We start from the raw sequence: 22433 nt of genomic DNA on the forward strand, positions 1-22433 counted from the left end.
GAGAGAGACAAAAACACATCCAAACAAAGAGAGTCAGACGCAAAAACACAAAAACAGACACAGAGACAAGGAAACACCCACCCAGATATAGGCATAGAAACAGAGACAAACGTAAAACCACTCAGACAAAGAGGCGCCGAGAGGGAGAGAGGGGGAGAAAAATAGAAAAAAACCATCAGAACAAACAGAGTCGGAAACAAAAACACACAATAACAAACACAGACACAAGCAAACACCTGGTCAGACACAGAGAGAGAAAAAAAATAAAAGCGCTTTTGAGTACAACAAACTCAGCTAATTGGTAAATCCGAGTCTTTCAATTGGCGACTGAGTGTAAAAAAATTAGATGAAATTACTTTTGCATACAACAAACTCAGCAAGTATGTAAATTCCCAGTGTCTTTGTTGCCGAATGAGCATCAAAAATTTAATCAAAGCAATGTTGACTACGATAAACTAAGGTACTTGATTAATTCTGATTGTTTTAGTTGCTGGCTGAGTGCTAAAAAAAAATCTTAAAAGCACTTTTGGCAACAACAAACTTAGCTACTTTGTAAATTCCGAGTCTTTTAATTGGTGACCAAGCATAAAACAATGAACAAATGCACTTTCGCATACAACAAACTAAGCAAGTAGGTAAATTCCAAGTGTTTTATTTGCTGAATGAATATCAAAAATTTAATTAAAGCGCTTTTGACTGCAACAAACTCAACTAGCTGGTAAATTCTAAATATTTTAGTTACCGACTACGTATGAAAATATTTAATAAATGCATTTCTGAGTACAGCAAATACAACTACTAGATAAATTCCGAGTCTTTTAATTGGTTACTGAGTATCAGAAAATTGAATAAAACAACTTTTACATACAGCTAACTCATCTAGTAGGTAAATTCTGAGCGTCTTAGTTGCTGGCAGAGTTTCAAAAATTAAAAGAAAAGCACTTTTGCCTAAAATATACTCAGGTAGCTGATAAATTTTAAGGAATCTAGTTGTGGGATGAGTACCAAAAATTAGTAAAAGCACTTTTGATCACAACAAACTCAGCTAGCCGGTAATTTCAAGTGTCTATTAACCAACTACACATAAAAAAAATTAATAAAAGCGCATTTGAGTACAACAAACTCACGTACTTTGTTAATTCTAAGTCTTTTAATTTGTAACTGAGTATAAAAAATAAATAAAATCAATTTTACATACAACAAACTAAGCTAGTATCCGAATTACAAGTGTCTTAGTTGCTGACTGAGTATCAAAAATTTTATAAAAGCTCTTTTGAATACAATAAACTCAGGTAGTTGATAAATTCCAAGTGTTTTAGTTGCTTGCTGAGTACTAAAAAATTAATCAAGGCACTTTTGACTACAACAAACTCAGCTACTTGGTGAATCCCGAGTCATTTAATCAGTGACTGAGTATCCAAAAGTTAAATAAATGCACTATTGCATAGAAAAAAAATCAGCTAGTAGGTAAATTCCGAGTGCTGAGAGAGTTTAAAAAACTTAAAATATAAGTACTTTCGACTAAAATAAACTCAGTTAGTTGATAAATTCCGAGTATTTTAGTCGCAGGCTGAGTGAAAAAAATAGCGAAAAATTAAGGACAAAACGAGATTTATTTAATAAAGAAGTGAACAAAAAATAAAAACAAAACAATACTTTAATAAAAAACATTCCGAATATTTTGGCCTTTCTCTCTTGTGGCAAATGTTATGTAAGAAGAACACAGCAGAATTTAAAAAAATAGACTACAACAACATAAAAATGCCATAGATTGCTCGCTAAAACGTAATCAGAAACCAGAATCGTTTGAATCAGCTGTTGCAGAACACACTTTTGGTTTCCCTCATTGAAATATTGATCAAACAAAAATTGTAAATAAGTCTGTAGGAATTTTGCACGGCTTAAGAGAAATTATAGAAAAAAAGATTATCTATGGGGATATAATTATTAATATAGTGGAAGGGGATTCTAAGATAAGAACCAATTGAGGAGCAACTAAATTCGTCAGCCAGTTGTGATTTACGTAATTGTACTGGAACAAGTCATAATATGGTGAACAAAAGTCAGAATGAAGTCAAAACAGGAAAAGGTCAACGGACTGCAGCCAAACTAGCGGAAAAATCCATAGAATTTATACTTTATATATTTGTTTATTAGCCTGTGATATTTCCCTTTGTACAATGAAAGCTGAAGGGAGAGTGTCCCGTGATTTTACTATAAACATTCGCTTCGATTTTATTGTTATGTTGTAACATCAGTGCTGCAAGTCTATTTATAATGTGAGTTTTCTTTTTTTTTCTTGTCGAATGTTTAGTTGTCGTTTGTTATTTTTGTGTGTTATTTTTTTAAAACAACTTTTTTTGGTTCTTCACTCTTCAAGTTTTTTTCGTTGAGCAAGGCTACCGGAAGTGGGGCTGAAATATATTCTGAAATTAATTTCTGATTCAATTGTTGTTTTATTTTTACTTTTTTGTTTAATGGTTTGTTGAAATTAAAACCCCTTTTATTGCTTTATTTTTCGTAAATAAAAAAGTAGTGTAGTCTAAGAAATTGTTTACCAAAATATAATAAAAGCACTTTTGAATACCACAAACTCAGATACCGGGCCACTTCCGAGTCTTTTTATTGTTGACTTTTCTGGGAATAACAATAATATAAATTATATATGAATTAAGGTACTATAAATCAATTAAGAACCATAAGTGTTGAGGGTTAACAATATTCTTATAGGGTTCAAAACTTGTACATTTTATAATATCAAGGATTATGCTTGAGAATTGTGTTTCTGAATGTCAGTATTTTTCTTCATTATCTCTTCAGTCACAGTTCGTACTGAATCTTCCTGTGGATAAGGCTCATGATATTTATTTTTTCCCAAAAATATATTAATAAAGTATTTTAGGTTTGATGAATATTTTAAATGTGATTTCTAGATAACAACTAAAAAAACAGACCTTCAAAGAAAAGTATACTGCAATACTGAGCTTTAGAATTACTCTACATAAATATATGGAATAAACCAAAATTAAAACAAACAGGAATTGTTAGAAATGAATATGCAGTACATATAAAAAGCAGGAGCTAAAATGAATAGCCTTATTAAGCTTAACAATAAGAAATATTACAATGGATAAACATATGAAACATAAAGGAACCTGAAAAAAAGGTAAGAACGAAAATTATCGCTAATAACAAAATGACAGGCCCCTCCTTAAAGTCCATAAGGGCTAAAGTGTTATAAAAAGCTTTGACCGATTGGAAGAAACGTTTTTCTTTGCCCTTTTTGGGGCAACTAAATTTGCTGTTCGACTTTCTTTGCTAATTGGGGTTTCCTTTTTCCAGGGACTTACGGGTGATGTATCAAGCAAATTAAACAGAGCATTTTTTTTTCGTTTTTACAGACTGTTCTTAAGCGAGTGGGATTAGGCTCGTGGCCCCAACTTTAATTTTGTTTGTATATTAGAGGATTGTTGATCCAGGAACAACAATTTAAGTTTCAAGCTGTTACGAATATAGTAAATTTTTGGTCCTTTTTCAAGAAAAAAAAATATTTTTGAATTTTTCTTTTACCCCAGGGCTTTCCTGGACCAAAACAACTTAAGAATATATGTTGAAAGTGGTTAATATTAGCTTGATACTTATTGAATTGTTTTTATTTTTCCGAGGGCTTAGGGGTGAAATATAAAATCGGTTCTTCGGTATCAGGATCTTGCTCTTTAGGATTGATAAATGGGGCAGCAGCCTGCTTATTTTAAAGAGTACTTGTTCTGCTTATTTTAATTTACATATTTGTCCTTTGGCACTTATGAAACTGCTTAGAATGTCTTCTTTGTTCTTTAATTGCATTTATATCTGTTCTGATTCTTCTTGTCAAATGTCTTGTAACCATATATTTCTTTGTTCTTCCCTTTAGTTTTTGACTCCTCGCAATTCTCGCTGCTGCTCATCTTTTAGCCACATATTCCTTTGTTTTCCACTTTCATTTTTGAATCGTTATGATTCTCGCTGTCGCATATCTTTCTTAACTTCACTTTGCTTTTTATTTCGTTCTGATCCTCGATTTCAAATGTCTTGTAACCGCATATTTCTCAAAATCTTTGCTTTTGTTTTGACTTGCTTAATTTTCGCTGCCGCTTATCTTCTAACCGTATATTTCTTTGTTCTTAACTTTTGTTATGACTTCTTTTAATTGCCGTTGTCGCAAGTATTATAATCGTCTACTTCATCGTTCTTCATTTTCTTATATCATTACTTCAGACGTTTTATCAATGCTCTTTACCTTAGCTGCTCGAATCGGTCTCATCACTGTTGCTGGTCTAGGTTGTTCATTTCATTTTTGTTCATGGGATCTTTTCCCATGCGATAGTCCAATTTGTTCATTTTGAGCAATTTTTAATTTATACTTTTATCCTCTAGGCATTATTAAACCATGCACTACAACCGAGTCAGTACACTTGGTATCTTACACTTAACTATGATCCTTTTGTAATTTTGCATGCGTCATAGATACTAAAAACGGTACGACCACTCTTGGGGCGGAAATGATGTAATTTATGCTATTGAAATATTCTCATAAATATCACGTCACCCAATCAATTTGTATTTCAAAATTAAGGCTCTTAACAAATTTTTGCAAACTCGTGACCCATGTAGATTCTTTTGGAGAAAACCTCAAAATGCCTGAACTATTTTCGTGCATACTTACATACATAAATAAATAAACAAATATCGAATTATTTCTCTTTTAAAGAGATAAGATATAAAATACAGCCATAGCCCTTTTGTGCGGAATTCTTCTTTTATTCTGCTTAAAATCAGTTTGAAATGATAAAAATTGACTAGAAAAAATCTGTACTTAAATATGTCCGAAACCGAAATTTAATTTATCTATTTTGACTTGATTAAATTTCGGATAAAAATACTGCTTGCATTGAAAGGGAATGTGTTTCTTACTTTTTACCTTAAGGTGTCTGGGGAGATTCCAACTTTGATGAAAGAAACTCAAGATTCTACTGCTGAATATTTTCTATTCAAATTGAAAGCAGGGCACATTCTTCAATACGTTAGAAATTTTTATTGAATTTCTTTTCCAAGCTTTTTGCAATTTCTAGTTGCTATTTTAACTATTCATTTGTCTCTTTGAGAATTTAGATTTTCAAGAAAATACGGTATGTAACATATTAAAATAGATTTTGACGTGGCAATTTAAGACAAAACGAGTAAATACTTTCGTTTTTGATTGTAAAAAAAAAGCAAAATTTATTAGGAATAAGTAGGAACACTGCAACATCTAGCATCAAAAAGAAAAGAAAGAAAAGAGTTATTTTAAAAATTAAGACAGAGAGAAATTATAACGTATATGAAGGGGAATGCCCCCTTTTCAACACCTTGCTCTTAACGCTAAAGTTTTTTAGTGCTTTAGAAAGCTTCTTATTGTTCTAATCAAAAGACCCACGGGTTCAGGCGTCGTTCTCAAAGAATTTGGACAAAATCCAAACTTTAGGATAAAAAGCGAGGTTCTTAGGAGAGGGCAACCCCTTTCATATACGTAATAATTTCTGTTCGTTTTAAATTTTAGTGCTGCTCCTTACTTTCAGTTGAAAAAACTTGTTTTTTTTTATTTATTTCTAATCGTTTTTTAAAAAGTGCGACGAAATCTGGCCCCACTGTACGGAAAAATCTCCCTCCCCAAAGAAATATTCTCTAGACAATTTAATCTTGGTAAAAAATTTACCCCAGTTTAATTACCCTTAACAATTCTACGCGTAAAACTGTGACGGAAAAGTGAAAGCAAGACATATAAAAAGAATGATGTATAATAAATCTGGCAATTTACCCTTGTATAATTATCCCTGACAAGTTCAATTCTCGGAAACTTCCAACTCCATGGAAATTTCCCTCACAGAAAAAAGTCCAAATAAAATTCCTCTCTCCCCCACCCGAAAAATTAAAAATACATCCCAATTACAAACACTGTGCATAAACAATGAACAAATTTTAAAACCTAAATACCTTTCTCATGGGTTTGGGGGAGGGTCATTTTATATCAAAATACATAGCTATTGGGTCTTTAACTATGATGAACAAAAGTTTCGGTCACTTAAAAAGGGTAATAAAGCTTTTAATTTCCGTTCGAATGAGCCCTTTCAAGATATTCTAGGACCAATGGATTGATACGATCCCCTAGAGAAAAAAAGAAAAAAACTAATAAACACGCATCCGTGATCTGTCTTCTGGCAAAATATACAAAATTTTATATTTATGCAGATAAAACCTCTGCAGTTGTGTTTTTTGATAAAAAAAAAACACACTAAATCTAATAGCGATATTTTAATTAATATTCTAAGAATTTTAGGGGGTGTTTCCCCTTTTTTCGAAAATCAAGCACATTTACTAAGGCTCGTAGCCCTTAATGGGTAAAATTAAACTTAATGATTTATCCGATTTAATCGATTCTTTTGATTTATCTATTGGCATCAAAATTCTGTTTCTTAGATTTTTAGTTACTTTTGAGCTGAATCGCTCCATACCTAAAGTTTATTTTCACGAACTGTTTGAAAAAAATGAGAAATGTTTTTAAGTAAAAATACTACAACAACCAGCATTAAGAAACATATTAAATCTTAAATATTCAAGTATTTTAAAGTGGCGTATAGATAAAGTATTTAAAAAATACAACAGGAATCCAATTTGACCATTAGACGAATTATCTAAAAAAAAAGCTGGGATATACATATTGTTTTGACAAAATAGTCGCATAAGGTTGCATTTATTTTTAAGGCCAATTTCATATTAACATATTACTATGTTTGATGCGCCAATTTCAACTCTAATTATTAAGAATGACTATGGCTCTTCCTTCCAACCCTTTAAATAGTGCTCTTGGAGTTGTAAACTGGGATTGTCATTACAGACGACTTCAATTCGTTATAAACTTAGGCAAATTGTGGAAATTTTTCCCATATTCATGCAAATACATGTTCTTATCAGACTTTCAATGTTTCAAACAGAGGTATCCTCTCTTTCCACAGCATAATCATTGAAAATAGCACTGAGCACGTGAAGCTCAGTTCCCTGAGGTTACAGAAAGAGATAGAGAATGAGAAAGGAAAAGAGAAAGAGAGTAGAGAGAAAGACAAGCAAATATATGCTCAGACAAACAGGCACAGAAAGAGAGAGAGAAAAAAATACAGACACACAAGGACTGACACAGAGACAAGCAGAGTCCCATTCAGACACACTTGCACAGAGAAAGAGAGAGAGACAGAAACACTCACAAATACGGAGAGTCGGTCGCAAACAAACACGCAAACACCCAAAGACAGACACAGAGACTATCAAACACTCACCCAGACACAAAGACACAGAGAGAGACACAAGAAACAGTCTCTCAGACGCACAAGCACACAGAGAGAGAGAGATAGATAGAGAGAGAGAGAGAGAGAGAGAGAGAGAGAGAGAGAGAGAGAGAGAGAGAGAGAGAGAGAGAGAGAGAGAGAGAGAGAGAGAGAGAGAGAGAGAAGAGAGAGATAAAGAGAGAGAGAGAGAGAGAAACTCATACAAACACATAGATTCAGACATACAAACAAAAAAAAGACACGGAGACAAGCAAACGCCCAGTCAGACTCACAGGCACAGAAAAAGAGAAAAAGGTAAAGAACTTTTCATACACAAAGGCATAGAGAGAGATTAAAAATCACATGCAAACACAAAGAGTCAGACGCACGGAGTCCGGCACACACTCACAAAGACAGACACAGAGACAAGAAAATACCCGTTCAGACACACAGACACAGAGAAAGAGAGAGAGGCCAACAGCCGTTCACACACACACACACACAGAGAGAGAGAGAGAGAGAGAGAGAGAGAGAGAGAGAGAGAGAGAGAGAGAGGGATAAAACGATTTAGAACACAAAGAGTCAGACACGCCCACACACAAACACAGACACAGAAAAGAGCAACACCCACCTAAACACAGAGGTACAGAGAGGGATAAGCACAAACATGATCAGACTAATAGGCACAGAGAGACAGAGAGAAAGAGAGAGAGAGAGAGAGAGAGAGAGAGAGAGAGAAGGAGAGAAAGAGAGAAAGATAAAGAGAGAAAAAATAAGAGAGAAAAAGAGAGAGGGGAGAGAAAGAGAAAATATACAAACAAACAGAGTCAGATACACAAACACACAATGACAGACACAGAGACAAGCAAACACGTGGTCAGAGACATAGGCCTAGAGAGAGAAAGAAAAATTGATAAAAAATCTTTTGAGTACAAAGGACTTTGCTACTTACTAAATTCCGACTTTTTTAATTGGTGACCGGGTATAGAAAAATTAAATGAAAGCACTTTTGCATACACAAAATTTCAAATATCTTAGCTGCTGACTGAGTAAAAAACAAATTAATAAAAGCACTTTTGACAACAATAAACTCAAGAAGTTCATAAATTCCGTGTCTTTTAGTTGCTGGCTAAGTACTAAGAAATTATTAGAGAAATTTAACTACAACAAACTCAGCTACTTGTTAAATTCTGCGTGTACTTGTTAAATTCCAAGTCTACAACAAACTCAGCAAGTAGGTAAATTCCAAGGGTCTTAGTTGCTGACTCAGTACCAACAATGTAATAAAATCACTTTTGTCTACAACAAAATGAGGTAGTTGATAAATTCCGTGTGTTTTAGCTCCTAGCCGAGCACCAAAATATTAATGAAGTACTTTTGACTACAAAAAACAGCTATCCGGTTGAATGTTTTAGTTACCAACTAAGCATCAAAAATAAAAAAATGCACTTTCGAGTACAACAAACTCAACTACTTCAAAAACTCCGAGTCTTTTGATTGGTGCTTGAGTTTAAAAAATTAAATGAAAGCACTTTTACATACAACAAACTCAGCTTGTCAGTAAATTCCGAGTGTCTTAGCTGCTGACTGAGATAGGAAAATTAAAATAAAAGCATTTTTGACTAGATTAAACTTGGGTAGTTAATAAATTCATAGTTAATTAGCTGCCAGCTAAGTACCAAAGATTTAAAAAAGCACTTTTGACTACAATAAACTCATCTAGCTGGTACATTCCGATTGTTTTACTTACCAACTGCATATGAAAAATATTTAATGAAAGCTCTCTAAAGTGCAACAAACTCAGCTACTTGTTCGATTCTAAGTCTTTTAATTGGTGGCTGAGCCGAAAATTGAATAAAAGCCCTTTTGCATACGACAAACCCAGCTAGTAGGTGAATTCCAAGTGTCATAGTTGCTGATTGAGCAAAAAAAAATAATATAAAAGTATTTTTAACTATAATGAACTCAGGTAGTTGATTAATTCCGGGGGTTTTAGTTCCAGGCTGAGGACCAAAAAATTAATAAAAGCACTTTTGACTATAACAAACTCAGCTAGATGGTACATTATCAGTATTTTAAAAGCCTTTTGTATACAAAAAACTTAGCTAACAGGTATATTTCAAGTGTCTTAGTTGGTGACCGAGTTTACAAATTTAATAAAAACATTGCTGACTACAATAAGCTCAGGTAATTGATAAATTCCTAGTGTTTTAGTTGCTAACTGAGTACCAAAAAAAAAAATTAATAGAAGCGTTTTTTACTACAATAAACTCAGACAATTGGTAAATTCTAAGTCATTTAATTGGTAACTGAGTATCAAAAAATTAAATTTATGCTTTTTGCATACAACAAACTCAACTAATTGGTAACTTTCGAGTCTTTTAATTGGTGACTATAATACAACAAGAGCTAAGAGCTCATAGGGCACTTGTGACGAGGCGAGAAGAGCTAAGAGCCAAGAGATCATATGGTGTGAGCTCTAACAAAATTCTATGAATCAATAGATTGATTTAAAAAGGAAATAAGAGGCTTAATGCCGGTCAGGAAATAAAATAAGAGCTCTGAGTCACGATGTCCTTCTATATTATCAAAATTCATTGAGATCCGATCACCCAATCGTAAGTTATAAATACCTAATTTTTTCTAATTTTTCCTCTCCCTTTAGCCCCCAAGATGGTCAAATCTGGGAAAACGACTTTATCAAGTCAAATTGTGCAGCTCCCTGACACGCCTACCAATTTTAATCGTCCTAGCACGTCCAGAAGCACCAAACTCGCCAAATCACTGAAGCCCTACCCCCCAACTCCTCCAAAGAGAGCGAATCCAGTACGATTCTATCAATCACGTATCAAGGACATTTGTTTATTCTATCCACCAAGCTTCATCCCGATTCCTCCACTCTATGTGTTTTTTCAAGATTTCCCCCTCCAACACCTCCAATGTCAAAAGATCTGGTCGGGATTTCAAATAAGAGCTCTGAGACATGAATTCCTTCTAAAAATCAAATTTCATTAAGATCCGATAATCTATTCGTAAGATAAAAATACCCCAATTTTCACGTTTTCCAAGAATTCCGGTTTCCCCTTCCAACTCCCCCCAATGTCACAGGATCTGGTCGGAATTTAAAATTAGAACTTTAAAGCACAAGATCCTTCTAAATATCAAATTTCATTAAGATCTGGTCATCCTTTCGTAAGTTACAAATACCTCAATTTTCGAAATTACCCATCCCCTCCCAATTCACAGCAGATCCGGTCCGGTTATGTCAGTCACGAATCTTAGACAGGTTTCTATTCTTCCCATCCAGTTTCATCCTGATCTCACCGCTTTAAGTATTTTCTAAGATTTCCGGTCCCCCCAACTGACCCCCCCCCAAAAAAAAAACACGCTTGATCCGCTTGATATTTAAAATAAGAGATCTGAGTTACGAGGTCCTTCTAAATATGAAGTTTCATGAAGATCCGATCACTCCTTCGTAAGTTAAAAATACGTAATTTTTTCTTATTTTTCAAAATTAAACCCCCCCCCCCAATAGAGCGGATCCATTCCAATTATGTAAATCACGTATGTAAGACTTCTGCTTATTTTTCCCACCATGTTTCATCCCGATCCCTCCAATCTAAGCGTTATCCATGATTTTAGGTTCCCCCACCCAAAATTCCCCCAATGTCACCAGATCTGGTCAGGATTTAAAATAGAAGCTTTGAGACACGATATCCTTCTAAATATTAAATTTCATTGAGATCCGATCACCCGTTCGTAAGTAAAAAATACCTCATTTTTTCTAATTTTTCAGAATTAGCCCCTCCCCAAACTACCCCAAAGAGAGCGGATCCGTTCCGGTCATGTCAATCATGTATCTAGGACTTGTGCTTATTTTTCCCACCAAGTTTCATCCCAATCTCTCCACTCTAAGTGTTTTCCATGTTTTAGGTTCCCCCTCCCAACTCAACCCAATCTCACCAGATCCGGTCGGCACTTAAAATAAGAGCTCCGAGACACAATATCCTTCTAAATATCAAATTTCATTGAGATCCGATCACTCGTTCGTAAATTAAAAATACCTCATTTTTTCTAATTTTTCAGAAATAATCCCCCCCCAACTACCCCAAAGAGAGCGGATCCGTTTTATTTATGTCAATCATGTATCTAGGACTTGTGTTTATTTTTCCCACCAAGTTTCATCCCGATCCCTCCACTCTAAGTGTATGATTTCGTATGATCTTGACATTGGATGTGACGGGGGGAAAGTAACTGTTCCCAGCTCTGCGGATTACACTCATATAACTGTGGCTGCACAAACAGGAATCCAGCTATTGAGTCGTATTAGTTCTTGTCTGGAGTTTGTACAAAAGTGGATGAAGCTTAATAAGATAAATTTGAATTATAGTAAATCTTGCTTTTTATTGTATGGTAGGAGCTACAATTATTACCCTTGGATAGACAGACTTAATATTGCTGATATGAGTATTTTAAGAATAAATTGTACAAAATATCTAGGAGTTTTAATTGATGAATGTCTCAGTTTTAGAGAACAAATAGATTATATTAATTTTAAACTCGCTAGGAATGTTGGCATTTTAAGAAAGTTGAAGTATATTTTCCCAAGAGATATTTTAAGAACACTGTATTATTCCTTAATTCATCCTTATCTGCTATATTATTGTAATGTTTGGGGTAGTACATTTCCTTCTCATCTCCATCATATTCGAGTTTTGCAGAATAAAGCGCTTCGAGTGTTATGTAGTGTAGGTTTTAAAGACTCGGTACAAAAGAGGTATAAAGATCGCAAAATCTTGCCTTTAGCAGGACTTATTACTTTTTATCGAAGCCTGTTTCTATGTAAATATTTTAAAAATTGTTTACCAATATGTTTTAAAAGAATGTTTGAATTAGGAAGTGATATTCATACGCATTTTACGAGACAGTCCGGTATCATTCGTCGTCCGATTGCTATTACCCGTAGATCTCAATTTTCTATTCGGCATCTAGGAACCCATGAATGGAATTGTTTACCTACGACTTTGAGAAATATGGATAATTTTCGTGAGTTTCGGCGGGAATTAAAGCTATTTTGCCTTAATATTTATGGTTTTGATAGTTGAGTGGACCTCAAGTGGAGCCAAGATGTTGGTTTTGTTTTAGGCGATACTGATCAAGTGGTTTTAGTTTCTTTTTGTTTTGTCTTTTTTGAAGTGTAATTCCGTATTGATTGAAATACAGGGTAATTAATTTATTTTTCTTCTTCTCCTTTTCTTTTCTTTTTAGTTTCCTTTTTTCTTTTCTTTCTTATTTTCCTCTTCTTTTTTATTGTTTTTATTTGTATGTGTATTGGGGTTGCAAGCCCAAACAAGCTTTTGTTTCGGGCCATTTGCTTGTTTTGTTTTGTTATTTATATTAATAAACCCGTCTTTCTCCCTAAAAAAAATAAGTAGCTGATTTTGTTGTACTCAAAAGAGTTTTTATTAAATATTTTGATACGCATTCGGTAGCTAAAACACTCAGAATTTGCAATATATCTGACTTTGGTGTATTCAAAAGTGCTTTTATTAATTTTAGGGTAATTAGCCTGCAACTAAAACGCTCGGAATTTATCAGCTGCCTGACTTTATATTAGTCAAAATGGTTTTGTTTTAATTTTTGAAACTCAGTTACCAGCCAAGAAACTCATAATTTACAGATTAGCTGAGTTTGTTGTGTGCAAAAGTGCTTACATTTAATTTCTTATTCTCAGTGACCAATTAATAGACTCGGAATTTACCATGTAGTTGAGTTTTATTTACTCGAAAGTGCATTAATTTAACTTTCGGTATGCAGTAGGTATGTAGGTATGTCGGAATTACTAGATAGCTGTTTTTGTTGTTAAAAGTGCTTTTATTAATTTTTTGGTATTCAGCCAGCAAGTAAAACAAACGGAATTTATTTCTAGATAAGTTCCATTTCAGTTTCAGACATACTTAAGTACATATTTTTCAAGTCAATTTTTATCATTTCAGACTGATTTTAAGCAAAATAAAAGAGAATATTCCTCGCAAAAGAGCCATGGCTATATTATATACCTCATCTCTATAAACAAGAAATAATTGTATATTTGTTGATTCATGTATGTACAAATTAATCCACAAACACAGCTCCATATTCTTTTGAGAAAATAGGCATCTTGAAAGTTTCTGGCCTTAAAAATGATATGCATATGTCACGAGTTTTCGTAAATTCGTAAAGTCTTAATTTTGAAATACAAATTGTATGATTGACATGATATTTATGACCATATTTCAATATAATAAATTACATAATTTCCACCCCAAGAGTGGTCGTACCGTTTTTAGTATCTATAACGCATGCAATATTACAAAAGGTTCAGAGCTAAGCATAAAATTCCAAGCATAATAACTCGGTTGTAATGAACGGTTTAAGCAGTTCCATAATGCCTAGAGAATAAAAACATAAATTAACAATTCCTCAAAATAGACGAATCGAACTATCGCATGAGACAAGGTCAAGAGGACGAATAAAAAAAATGCAATTCCATAATGGATGAAAATGAACAACCTAGACCAGCAACTGTGACGAGACGAATTCGATCAGTTGATAAAACGTCTGAAGTAATGATATAAGAAAATGAAAAACAATAAAGTATACGGTAGAACACTTGCGACAACAAAAATTCAGACGAATCAAAAACGAAAATAAAGAACAAGGAAACATACGTTTAGAAGATAAACGCAGCGAAAATTAAGTATGTCAGAAAAAGTGAAGAACAAAAGAACTATGCGGTTACAAGACATTTGAAAACAAGGATCAGAATGAACTAAAAAGCAAAATAAAATTTAATATGTCCGGTTAAAAGATATGTGACAGTGAGAATCCTAACAATTCAATAAAAAATGAAAAAAATGAAAGTGGAAAACAAAGAAATACGCGGTTAGAAGACAAGCAGCAGCAATAATTGCAATGAGTCAAAAACAAAAATGAAGAACAAACAAGTATATGGTTACAAGACATTTGACAAGAAGAGTTAGAACCGGCCAAAATGAAAATGAGGAGCAAAGTAGACATTTTAATCAGTTTCATAAAAGAAAGAGGATAAAAATGTGAATTAACAATTAAATAATACAAAGAAACTGGGCCATCAACTGAGATAAGATCAAAAAGACAACCTGAGAAGTGTAAGTTAATGGGCAAAAACGGACAGTCTAGACCATCAAATGTGATAAGACCAATCCAAGCAGCTAAGGTACAAGGCCTTGGAAACATGTCTGAAGGAATGATAAACAAAAGTGAAGAATAAAGAAATATGTAGTTATAAGATAAGTAGTAGCGAGAACCATAACGAGTCAAAAACGAAAGTGAAGCACAAGAAAACATACGTTCTTTATTATATAAGTATTTTATTACACTCTAGCTCTTAGGGGCCTTAAAGAGGCGCATGTTCTTCTGTTATTAGCGGTAATTTTCGTTCTTAATGTTTTTTCGGGTTTCTTTATGTTTCATATATACATCCAATGTAATATCTCTTATTTTTAAGCTTAATATGGCTATTCATTTTAACACGTGCTTGTTATATGTGCTATTTATTGATTTCTAGTAATTTCTGTTCGTTTTAAGTTTGGCTTATTCCATGCGTTTATATCTGCTAATTCCAAATCTTAATATCGCCGTTTACTTTTCGTTGAAGGTTCGTTTTTTTAGTTATTATCTAGAAATAACAAATAGAATATTCATCAAACCCTTTATACTTTATAAATACATTTAAAAAAAAATAAATATTATATACCTTATCTACAGAAAAGTGCATGATGATTGTAACTAAAGAGCTGTTGAGGAAAAATGCTGACTTTCAAAAATTCAACTCTCAAGTATAATCCTTGAAAATATAAAACTTGTAATATAAAATATACAAGTCAGTCGATTGAAGATATTCTTAACCCTCAAAACTTTTGGTTTTCCATTGATTCATAATTTATAACATAATTATTATTAAATTTATAATTAATTTATATGAATGAACTAACAGAAAGAATTCTATACCTTGAACACGGGGTCCATTTGCAAATACTCCCCCTTCTTGATGAATAACAGATATTTCTTCTAGATCTTGAGAGCCACTCTCCAAACGAAGCTCTTGCTGTGAGCAGGGAGTGTATCGAAGACTCCTTCCTATTGATACATCCCCACCTAATCTCCTTCCACTCAGAAAGGAAAAGAAGGTTTTTCCAGACATGGAGAATCGGTCATCATTGGTCTGACATTGTCTAGAAAAAAGGTGCTTTTGTCAGATGGTCATTACACATTTGGTAGTAAAGCTAATTGTTCGTGTTAGTGTTCCGATATATACCCACAAAGTACTTACAGTTACATAAAAACTTAAGGTATCGAGGAGAATATCAACCTCTTCTCTGTTTAAGATTAAGTAAAAAAAAACAAGTTTTTTTAAATGAAAGTAAGGAGTGACATTAAAACTTAAAACGAACAGAAATTACTCCGTATATGAAAGGGGCTTTTCCTCCTCAACGCCCCGCTCTTTACGCTAAAGTTTGAATCCTTCTCTTAACTCATACTTTTTAAAACAGTAAAAAACTTTAGCGTAAAGAGCGGGGTGCTGAGGAGGAAAAGCCCCTTTCATATACGGAGTAATTTCTGTTCGTTTTAAGTTTTAATGTCGCTCCTTACTTTCATTTAAAAAACCTTGTTTTTTTATTTAATTTCTGGACGTTTTTAAATTAATAAATGTTTTGATCTTGGCTCTCCGGACATGAATAGTTAAAGCGAAATTTGTATATTAATTTTTTTTGGCTAAACGGCTTTCTCATAGTTTTAATCGGAAGATTTAGAGAAAAAAGGAGCGAGGGAGGAAGCCTAGTTGCCCTCCAATTTTTTGATTACTTAAAAAGGCAACTAGAACATTTAATTTTTTACGAACGTTTTCATTAGCAAAAAATATACGTAACTTACGAATTAACTTACGTAACGAACTTCTATATTCGTATGTTTTTATTGCGTATTTGAGAGGGTTTACCCCTCGTCGATACCTCACTCTTTACACTAAAGCTTAAATTTTGTCCCAATTCCTTAAGAATGACCCCTGGATCACAAAGGCCGTAGAAAATAAATAGTTGAAATTATTAAAAATACTTTAGCGTAAAGAGCGAGGTATTACGAGTAGGTCAACCGCTCATATGCGTAATAATTTCTGCTTGTTTTAAGCTTTAATGCTGCTCCTCACTTTCAGTAGAAAAAACCTTTTCATATTTATTTTTTCATTGTTTTTTTTTTAAATAATGCTAGAAAAATCTGCGCCCCCTTCATTGAAAGTCTCTTCCCCCATGAGAAGTTCCTCCATGGAAAGATCCTCCCACGTAACCCCCCACCCCTTCTCAACTCTCCTTCCCAAACCAAAAATATCCCCCTGAAAACGTCTGTACACTTCCCAGTAACCATTACTGTATGTAAGCACATGTCAAAGTTTGTAACTTGCAGCCCCTACCACGGGGAGTGCGGGGGAGTAAGTCGTCCCCAAAGACATACTTATTAGGTTTGTCGACTATGGTGAATAAGATGGCTATCTCAGAATTTTGATCCGGTGACTTTGGGGAAAAAATGAGTGTGGGAGGGGGCCTAGGTGCCATCCAATTTTTTGGTCACTTAAAAAGGGCACTAGAACTTTTAATTTCCTTTAAAATTAGCCCTCTCGTGACATTCTTCGCGCCACCCCAACACCTAGTTGGTGGGGGCGCTTCGCGCCCCCCAAGGCCCCCCGCGCGCGTAAGTCGTTACGCGCCATATTAGTTACGCGCCATTGTAGTTGTGTCCCTATGTCCCACCTGTGAGTGTCCCGGTCGTCATTTGTGTCCCGGTGTCCCAGTCTGTGATTTCTATTTGAGGGTTCCGGGCGTCATTTATATTCCTTGTGTCCCAGTGTCCCGGTCGTCATTTGTGTCCCGGTGTCCCGGTCTGTATATACATTCGTTTTTGAATTGGTTTTTTTTTTTAGGTTTTAGTTTTTTACCTTTTTTAGTTTTTTTAGTTATACCTCATGATTCTAATGATTGCCCTTGAGCTTTGTTGATGGTGATTGCTAATCGAACATTCCCTGTGTCCCCGTCGTCTTTTATATATCCCCCTGTGCCCCCGGCGTCCCCGTTGTAGTTGTGTCCCTGTGTCCCGGTCGTCATTTATATTCCCTGTGTCCCGGTCGTCATTTGTATCCCGGTGTCCCGGTCTGTATATACATTCGTTTTTGAAATGGTATATGATGAAATAAATTTTTGTATATTTCCCCTTTTTTTCTTTTTAGTTTTTTTTTTGGTTTTTACTTTTTTTTTAGTTTTTTAGTTTTTTTTTCTTTTTTCTTTTTAGTTTTTTTTATTTTATTTTTTTTTAGTTTTGTTTTTCTCCTTTATTTTTCATTTTTTTTTCCTTTTTTATTTTTTTTTCTTTTGTAGTTTTTTTAGTTTTTTAGCTTTTTTAGTTTTTTTATTAGTTTTTAGTTTGTTTTTTTTAGCTTTTTTGTAGTTTTTACCTTTTTTTAGTTTTTTTTTAGTTTTTTTTTACTTATGTCCTGGTCATCATTTATACCCCCTGTGTCCCGGTCGTCATTTGTGTCCCGGTGCTTTGTTGATGGTGATTACTAATCGAACATTCCTTGTGTCCCGGTCGCTTTCTCTTTGAGTGTCCCGGTCGTCATTTATATTCCCTTTGTGCCGGTGTCCCGGTCGTCATTTGTGTCCCGATGTCCCGGTCTGTAATTTCGTCAGTCGAAAACATGACGTCAGTCGACACACAAACATGACGTCACTCGACAGACACACAGACAACTTATTTATATATATATAGATTTCCTATTTGCTGTTTGCTTTCATGTCAGAGGACTCTTTAAAATTTAATTTCTGTCCTTTTTGAATTTGTTTGTAGCAAGAGTATTAAAATGTTTTACGGCAACTTTTGAACAAAAAGCAATACTGTGTTGGTGTACTAGCTCATTCTTCCAAACTAGCCCTTGTAAAGTTGTTGACACTATAAGGAGCGTTGACACCTAAAACCCTATTTTATAATTCTTGTGATTATTACATTTTTGCCTATCCGAGAATTACAACATCAATAAATGGCGAAATGAATATTTATCAAGGTAGCCTTCAATCTGTTTGCCTGTTAATAAGAAAAAACTTTCGAAAATGAAGTTTTTCAAATGAAAACGAAGATCCACATTAAACTTGAAATCAGTCCAAATAAAGTCATATAATAGTTCAAACGCAATATGATGAGAAATTACAAAGAATAAGTGAAATCCATAATGAACAGGAATTAAAATGAAAGACCATTTTAAATTTCGACATAATACTGGCATAAATGAATAAATAAATTTTAAACGAGTAAAATTCGAATTCCACCTTCAAGTCAAAAATAAAACGAACAAAATTTACTACTAGCAGGAGTTTGGCTACTGCCCCTTACTCCTCCCTAACCATAAAAGTTCTAAGTCTATTACATTTTATTGGAAAGTATATGTAATTTGAAAAGTGTTCTTCAGTTTTTTCAAACATCGACGACGAATAAAAAAATATAACCTATAATCAAGATTACTTGAAAAAAAAACTAACTAAAGTAAGCTGAACATTTAATATATAATAATATGAATCCCGAGAAATCCCAACAACTGAAAATTTTATTTAAGTGTGATTTCTTAGGTTTCGATTATAAATGTTAAAAATAATTATAAGTATTTTTTATTCCGTAAAGCACAAATGATCAAATGTCTTTGGAACTCTTATTTGAGGGAGGAGTAGGGAGCAGTAGAGTCACCCCTACTTGTAGTAATTTTTGTTCGTTTTAAATATGACTCGAGTATTCTATTTAATTTTTATTCATATTTCGATATATTTATTCATCCATGACAAATCTTATTTCCTTAAGACCTATGGTTTGTTACGATCTGAAAGAAGAACAGCCCCATAAAATAGTGTCATCGACTGTTAGAATTAAAAAGTCGAAGTATGGATCAATTGCTTCCCAGATATTTTAAGAGAATGTGTCTTTTCAGAGAAAACTGATCATAAGGTGTTTTTCACCGCCCGTTTATTTAGCCTATTATTTAGTCTTCAATTATATCTCTTTCCGTAATGAGAGGAAAGCTGCAGCCCCCTCAGCACCTTTTATTAACAGTTAATCTAAAATTAAAACTTAATTTTCATCCAAGTCCCCTCTAGGGATTTCAATCATTCTTTTCCTCTATGTCTGTCCTTCAAATAGATCCTCGTACCTCTTACAAAATACACTCATCGTACTCAAATATATCATCTAAGAGAAAATGAGGTAATTTATGTCACTCTAAGATCTGAGGAAAAAAAAAATTCTTTTGAACTTCTAAGTTTTGAATAGGCCTCCTGTCCAATTGTTGGATTAAATAATTCTCGTCCTTCTGAACGGTCAGGATTTGAGGCTATTGCATAGCAGGTGAGACGTGGGATGGAAATTTTTTTGGATGAAGTTATAGGATAAGAATTAAAACCAATATCATAAAGTTTCTTGAGAGGACTCACCTTTTTCTTGAGAGGAATCACCTTTAAATTTTTCAAATCAATTTTATATTGTTCTCTTAAGTTTAAAAGCTTGACCAAATTGAGCACTAGTTCATTCACCAGCCACCCAGAAGCAATACTCGGAAGTATTTTAATACATTCCTCTTTTCCTGACTTTTTTTTTTATTATTTGGGCCATTTGAAAAGTTTTATTGTGCAATTGAAAAACCGCCCCATGGTAAGGCCTTCATTTTCCAATCATTGAAAAAGTTTGATTGTTATACTACACGTACAAATATCTCCGTGCGTTCCCAAAAGGGAAGGAGTTGTAGATGTTCTAACAGGTGTAAATTTGACAGTTCTCCACAACACAAATTTCATAAAATACAAATTGCCCAGGTATTTCCATTGGTTGATAAAAATGAAGCGTCTTCAAGAGATACGTGGAAATCTTTCATTATAATAAAATGTCATCATGCGTAATTGTTGAATGGTATTGGAAATGGTCTTTCTTGTTTTGCCTCTATATTTCCTTTGCAGTTGTTTAAATGTTTATTTGTTTGTCATAATGATAGCTTACAAACTATTGTCGTTCTTATTTACCCGATTTTTCTTCGTCCCTAAGTTTGTTGGTTATTAAGATCAATTCAAAATTCAGTTCCGCCGTTAGGTCTCATTTACATGGATAAAAATCTCCGCGTATCCAATGTTCATAATTTAATATTTGAAAACTGTTTAAATATCTAGTCATTTTCCCTCAATAACAAAAGTGTGGCTTTTTTGGCACGAAATATTCCAGTGAAATCAGAGAACCCATCTAGAGAGGTTTGAAGCTCCTCTCTGGATAAATGTGGAATTTTATATATTTTGCCAAAAGAAAGATCACAGAGGCGTCCTTAATTGTTTTTCTTTTTTGTTTGTTTTTTTTTCTCAGGGGTGATCGTATCAACCTTTTAGTCCTAGAATAATGGAAGATAACTCATTTGAAAGGATATTAAAAGTTTGAGTGCCCTTATCAAGTGACTAAAAATATTTGGGGGCAACGGGGCCGCCTCCCAAGCCCTTTTCAACCCCAAAATTATATGATCAAAATTTTGAGATAGCCATTTTGTTCGGTATAGTTGAGAGATCAAATAAATATGTCTTTAGGTGTAAAATCAACCCCCACAGCCCGTGGGGAGAGGCCTGTAAGTTATGAAATTCGTCCATTGTTTACTTATAGAATTTGTTATCAGGAAGCATACAAATATTTTTGGGTGGGAGGGAGTTGAGCTTCAAGTGGATTTCTATGGGTAGAATCTTCCTTAGGGAGGAAAATTTCTGGGGGGGGGGTAAATATTCTTGGGGAAATATTACACTGTTGGGATTTGACAAAATATTATACGGAATTCTTTTTAAAAGTCTTAGATTCTCTTAGCCCAACTTTTCATGTGGAGATGTTCTGGGGGAATTATAGAAGAACTTCTTTCTGCGCTTTTTGTTTTCTGGGATAATAATATCCACGGAAGGGGCATTTCTAGAGTGATCGAAAAACCGATTAGAGATCAAGGTCTTATTCAAACGAAAGAATGGTAACGAGAATTTGTCAATCTGAATTGTCCGCAAGTAATTTTACAGGGAGGGAGAATCTTAGTGAGGATGGAACTGCCTGGTGGGAATTTGACGGGGGGGGCACACTTTGCGTTGGATGAAATTTCCATGGAGGATTATTCCATGAGCGGGAGGGGCATATTTCATAGAGGCTGAGCCGGATTTACCGGCATTGTTCGAAAACAAACAGAAATTATTCGATATATGAAAGGTTGTCCCCTTCTCAATACCTAATTCTTTACGTTGAAGTTTGACTATTTACTGAGACTGAAAAACGGGGGCTGTTTAAATAGAATAGTAAGTTTTTTCAAGAGCTTTTGCGCAAAGAGCAAGGTATTGAGGAGGGGGCAACACTTTATCTACGGAATAATTGTGCCAATATTAATATGCATTATTTTTTTTTCATGTACGGTGAGCCACATTCAATCCTCTATTAGTTGAAAAACGTTCAGAAATTAAGTGAAAAAAACAACAACAAATGTTTAAATGAAAGTAAGGAGCAACATTAAAACTAAAAACGAACAGAAATTTTTCGTATATGAAAGGGGCTGTCCCCTCCTCGACGCCTTACTCCTCGTACTATAGTTTTTATTGTTTTAAAAATTAATTGGGGAAAAGAGTGAAACTTTAGCGTGAAGAGTGAGGTGTTGAGGAGGGTACAGCCCCTTTCATAACAGCCCCTTTTTCAACAAGTCCAGTCAACATTGTCCGTCATGAGTCAAGCCAGAAATCTCGATCATTTCTAAAGTTCTATGATTATCTACCTTAATTTTACCTCAATATGGATGAATGTCTATTGACAAGTGAAAATGACTTCACTTTTAAACATTCTTCGCTCCTTCCGCTATTTTTTTTTCTTTTTTTTTTTTAGTTAGAGTTGTGACAGACCGTCAAAATTTAACGTAAAGAGCGAGGCATTTCGGGGGGACAGGCCCTTTCATAAACAGAATAATTTCTGTTCGTTTTAAGTTTTAATGTCGCTCTTTAC

General features: G+C 34.0%; 1 protein-coding gene across 5 annotated transcripts in view; it reads right to left on the minus strand.

Moving 5' to 3' along the window:
- Positions 1-22433, minus strand: part of LOC136038502 (cyclic nucleotide-gated channel alpha-3-like) — a gene marked incomplete in the record, with an annotated part of 208048 nt that overhangs the window by 157196 nt on the left and 28419 nt on the right. For all 5 annotated transcript variants that reach the window (XM_065721626.1, XM_065721600.1, XM_065721609.1 and 2 more), the window contains 1 exon segment: positions 15369-15592. In XM_065721626.1, coding sequence (XP_065577698.1) covers positions 15369-15561 — 193 coding nt within the window.

Source organism: Artemia franciscana, chromosome 2 (assembly GCF_032884065.1).
Source record: "Artemia franciscana chromosome 2, ASM3288406v1, whole genome shotgun sequence".
Taxonomy (NCBI): Eukaryota; Metazoa; Arthropoda; class Branchiopoda; order Anostraca; family Artemiidae; genus Artemia; species Artemia franciscana.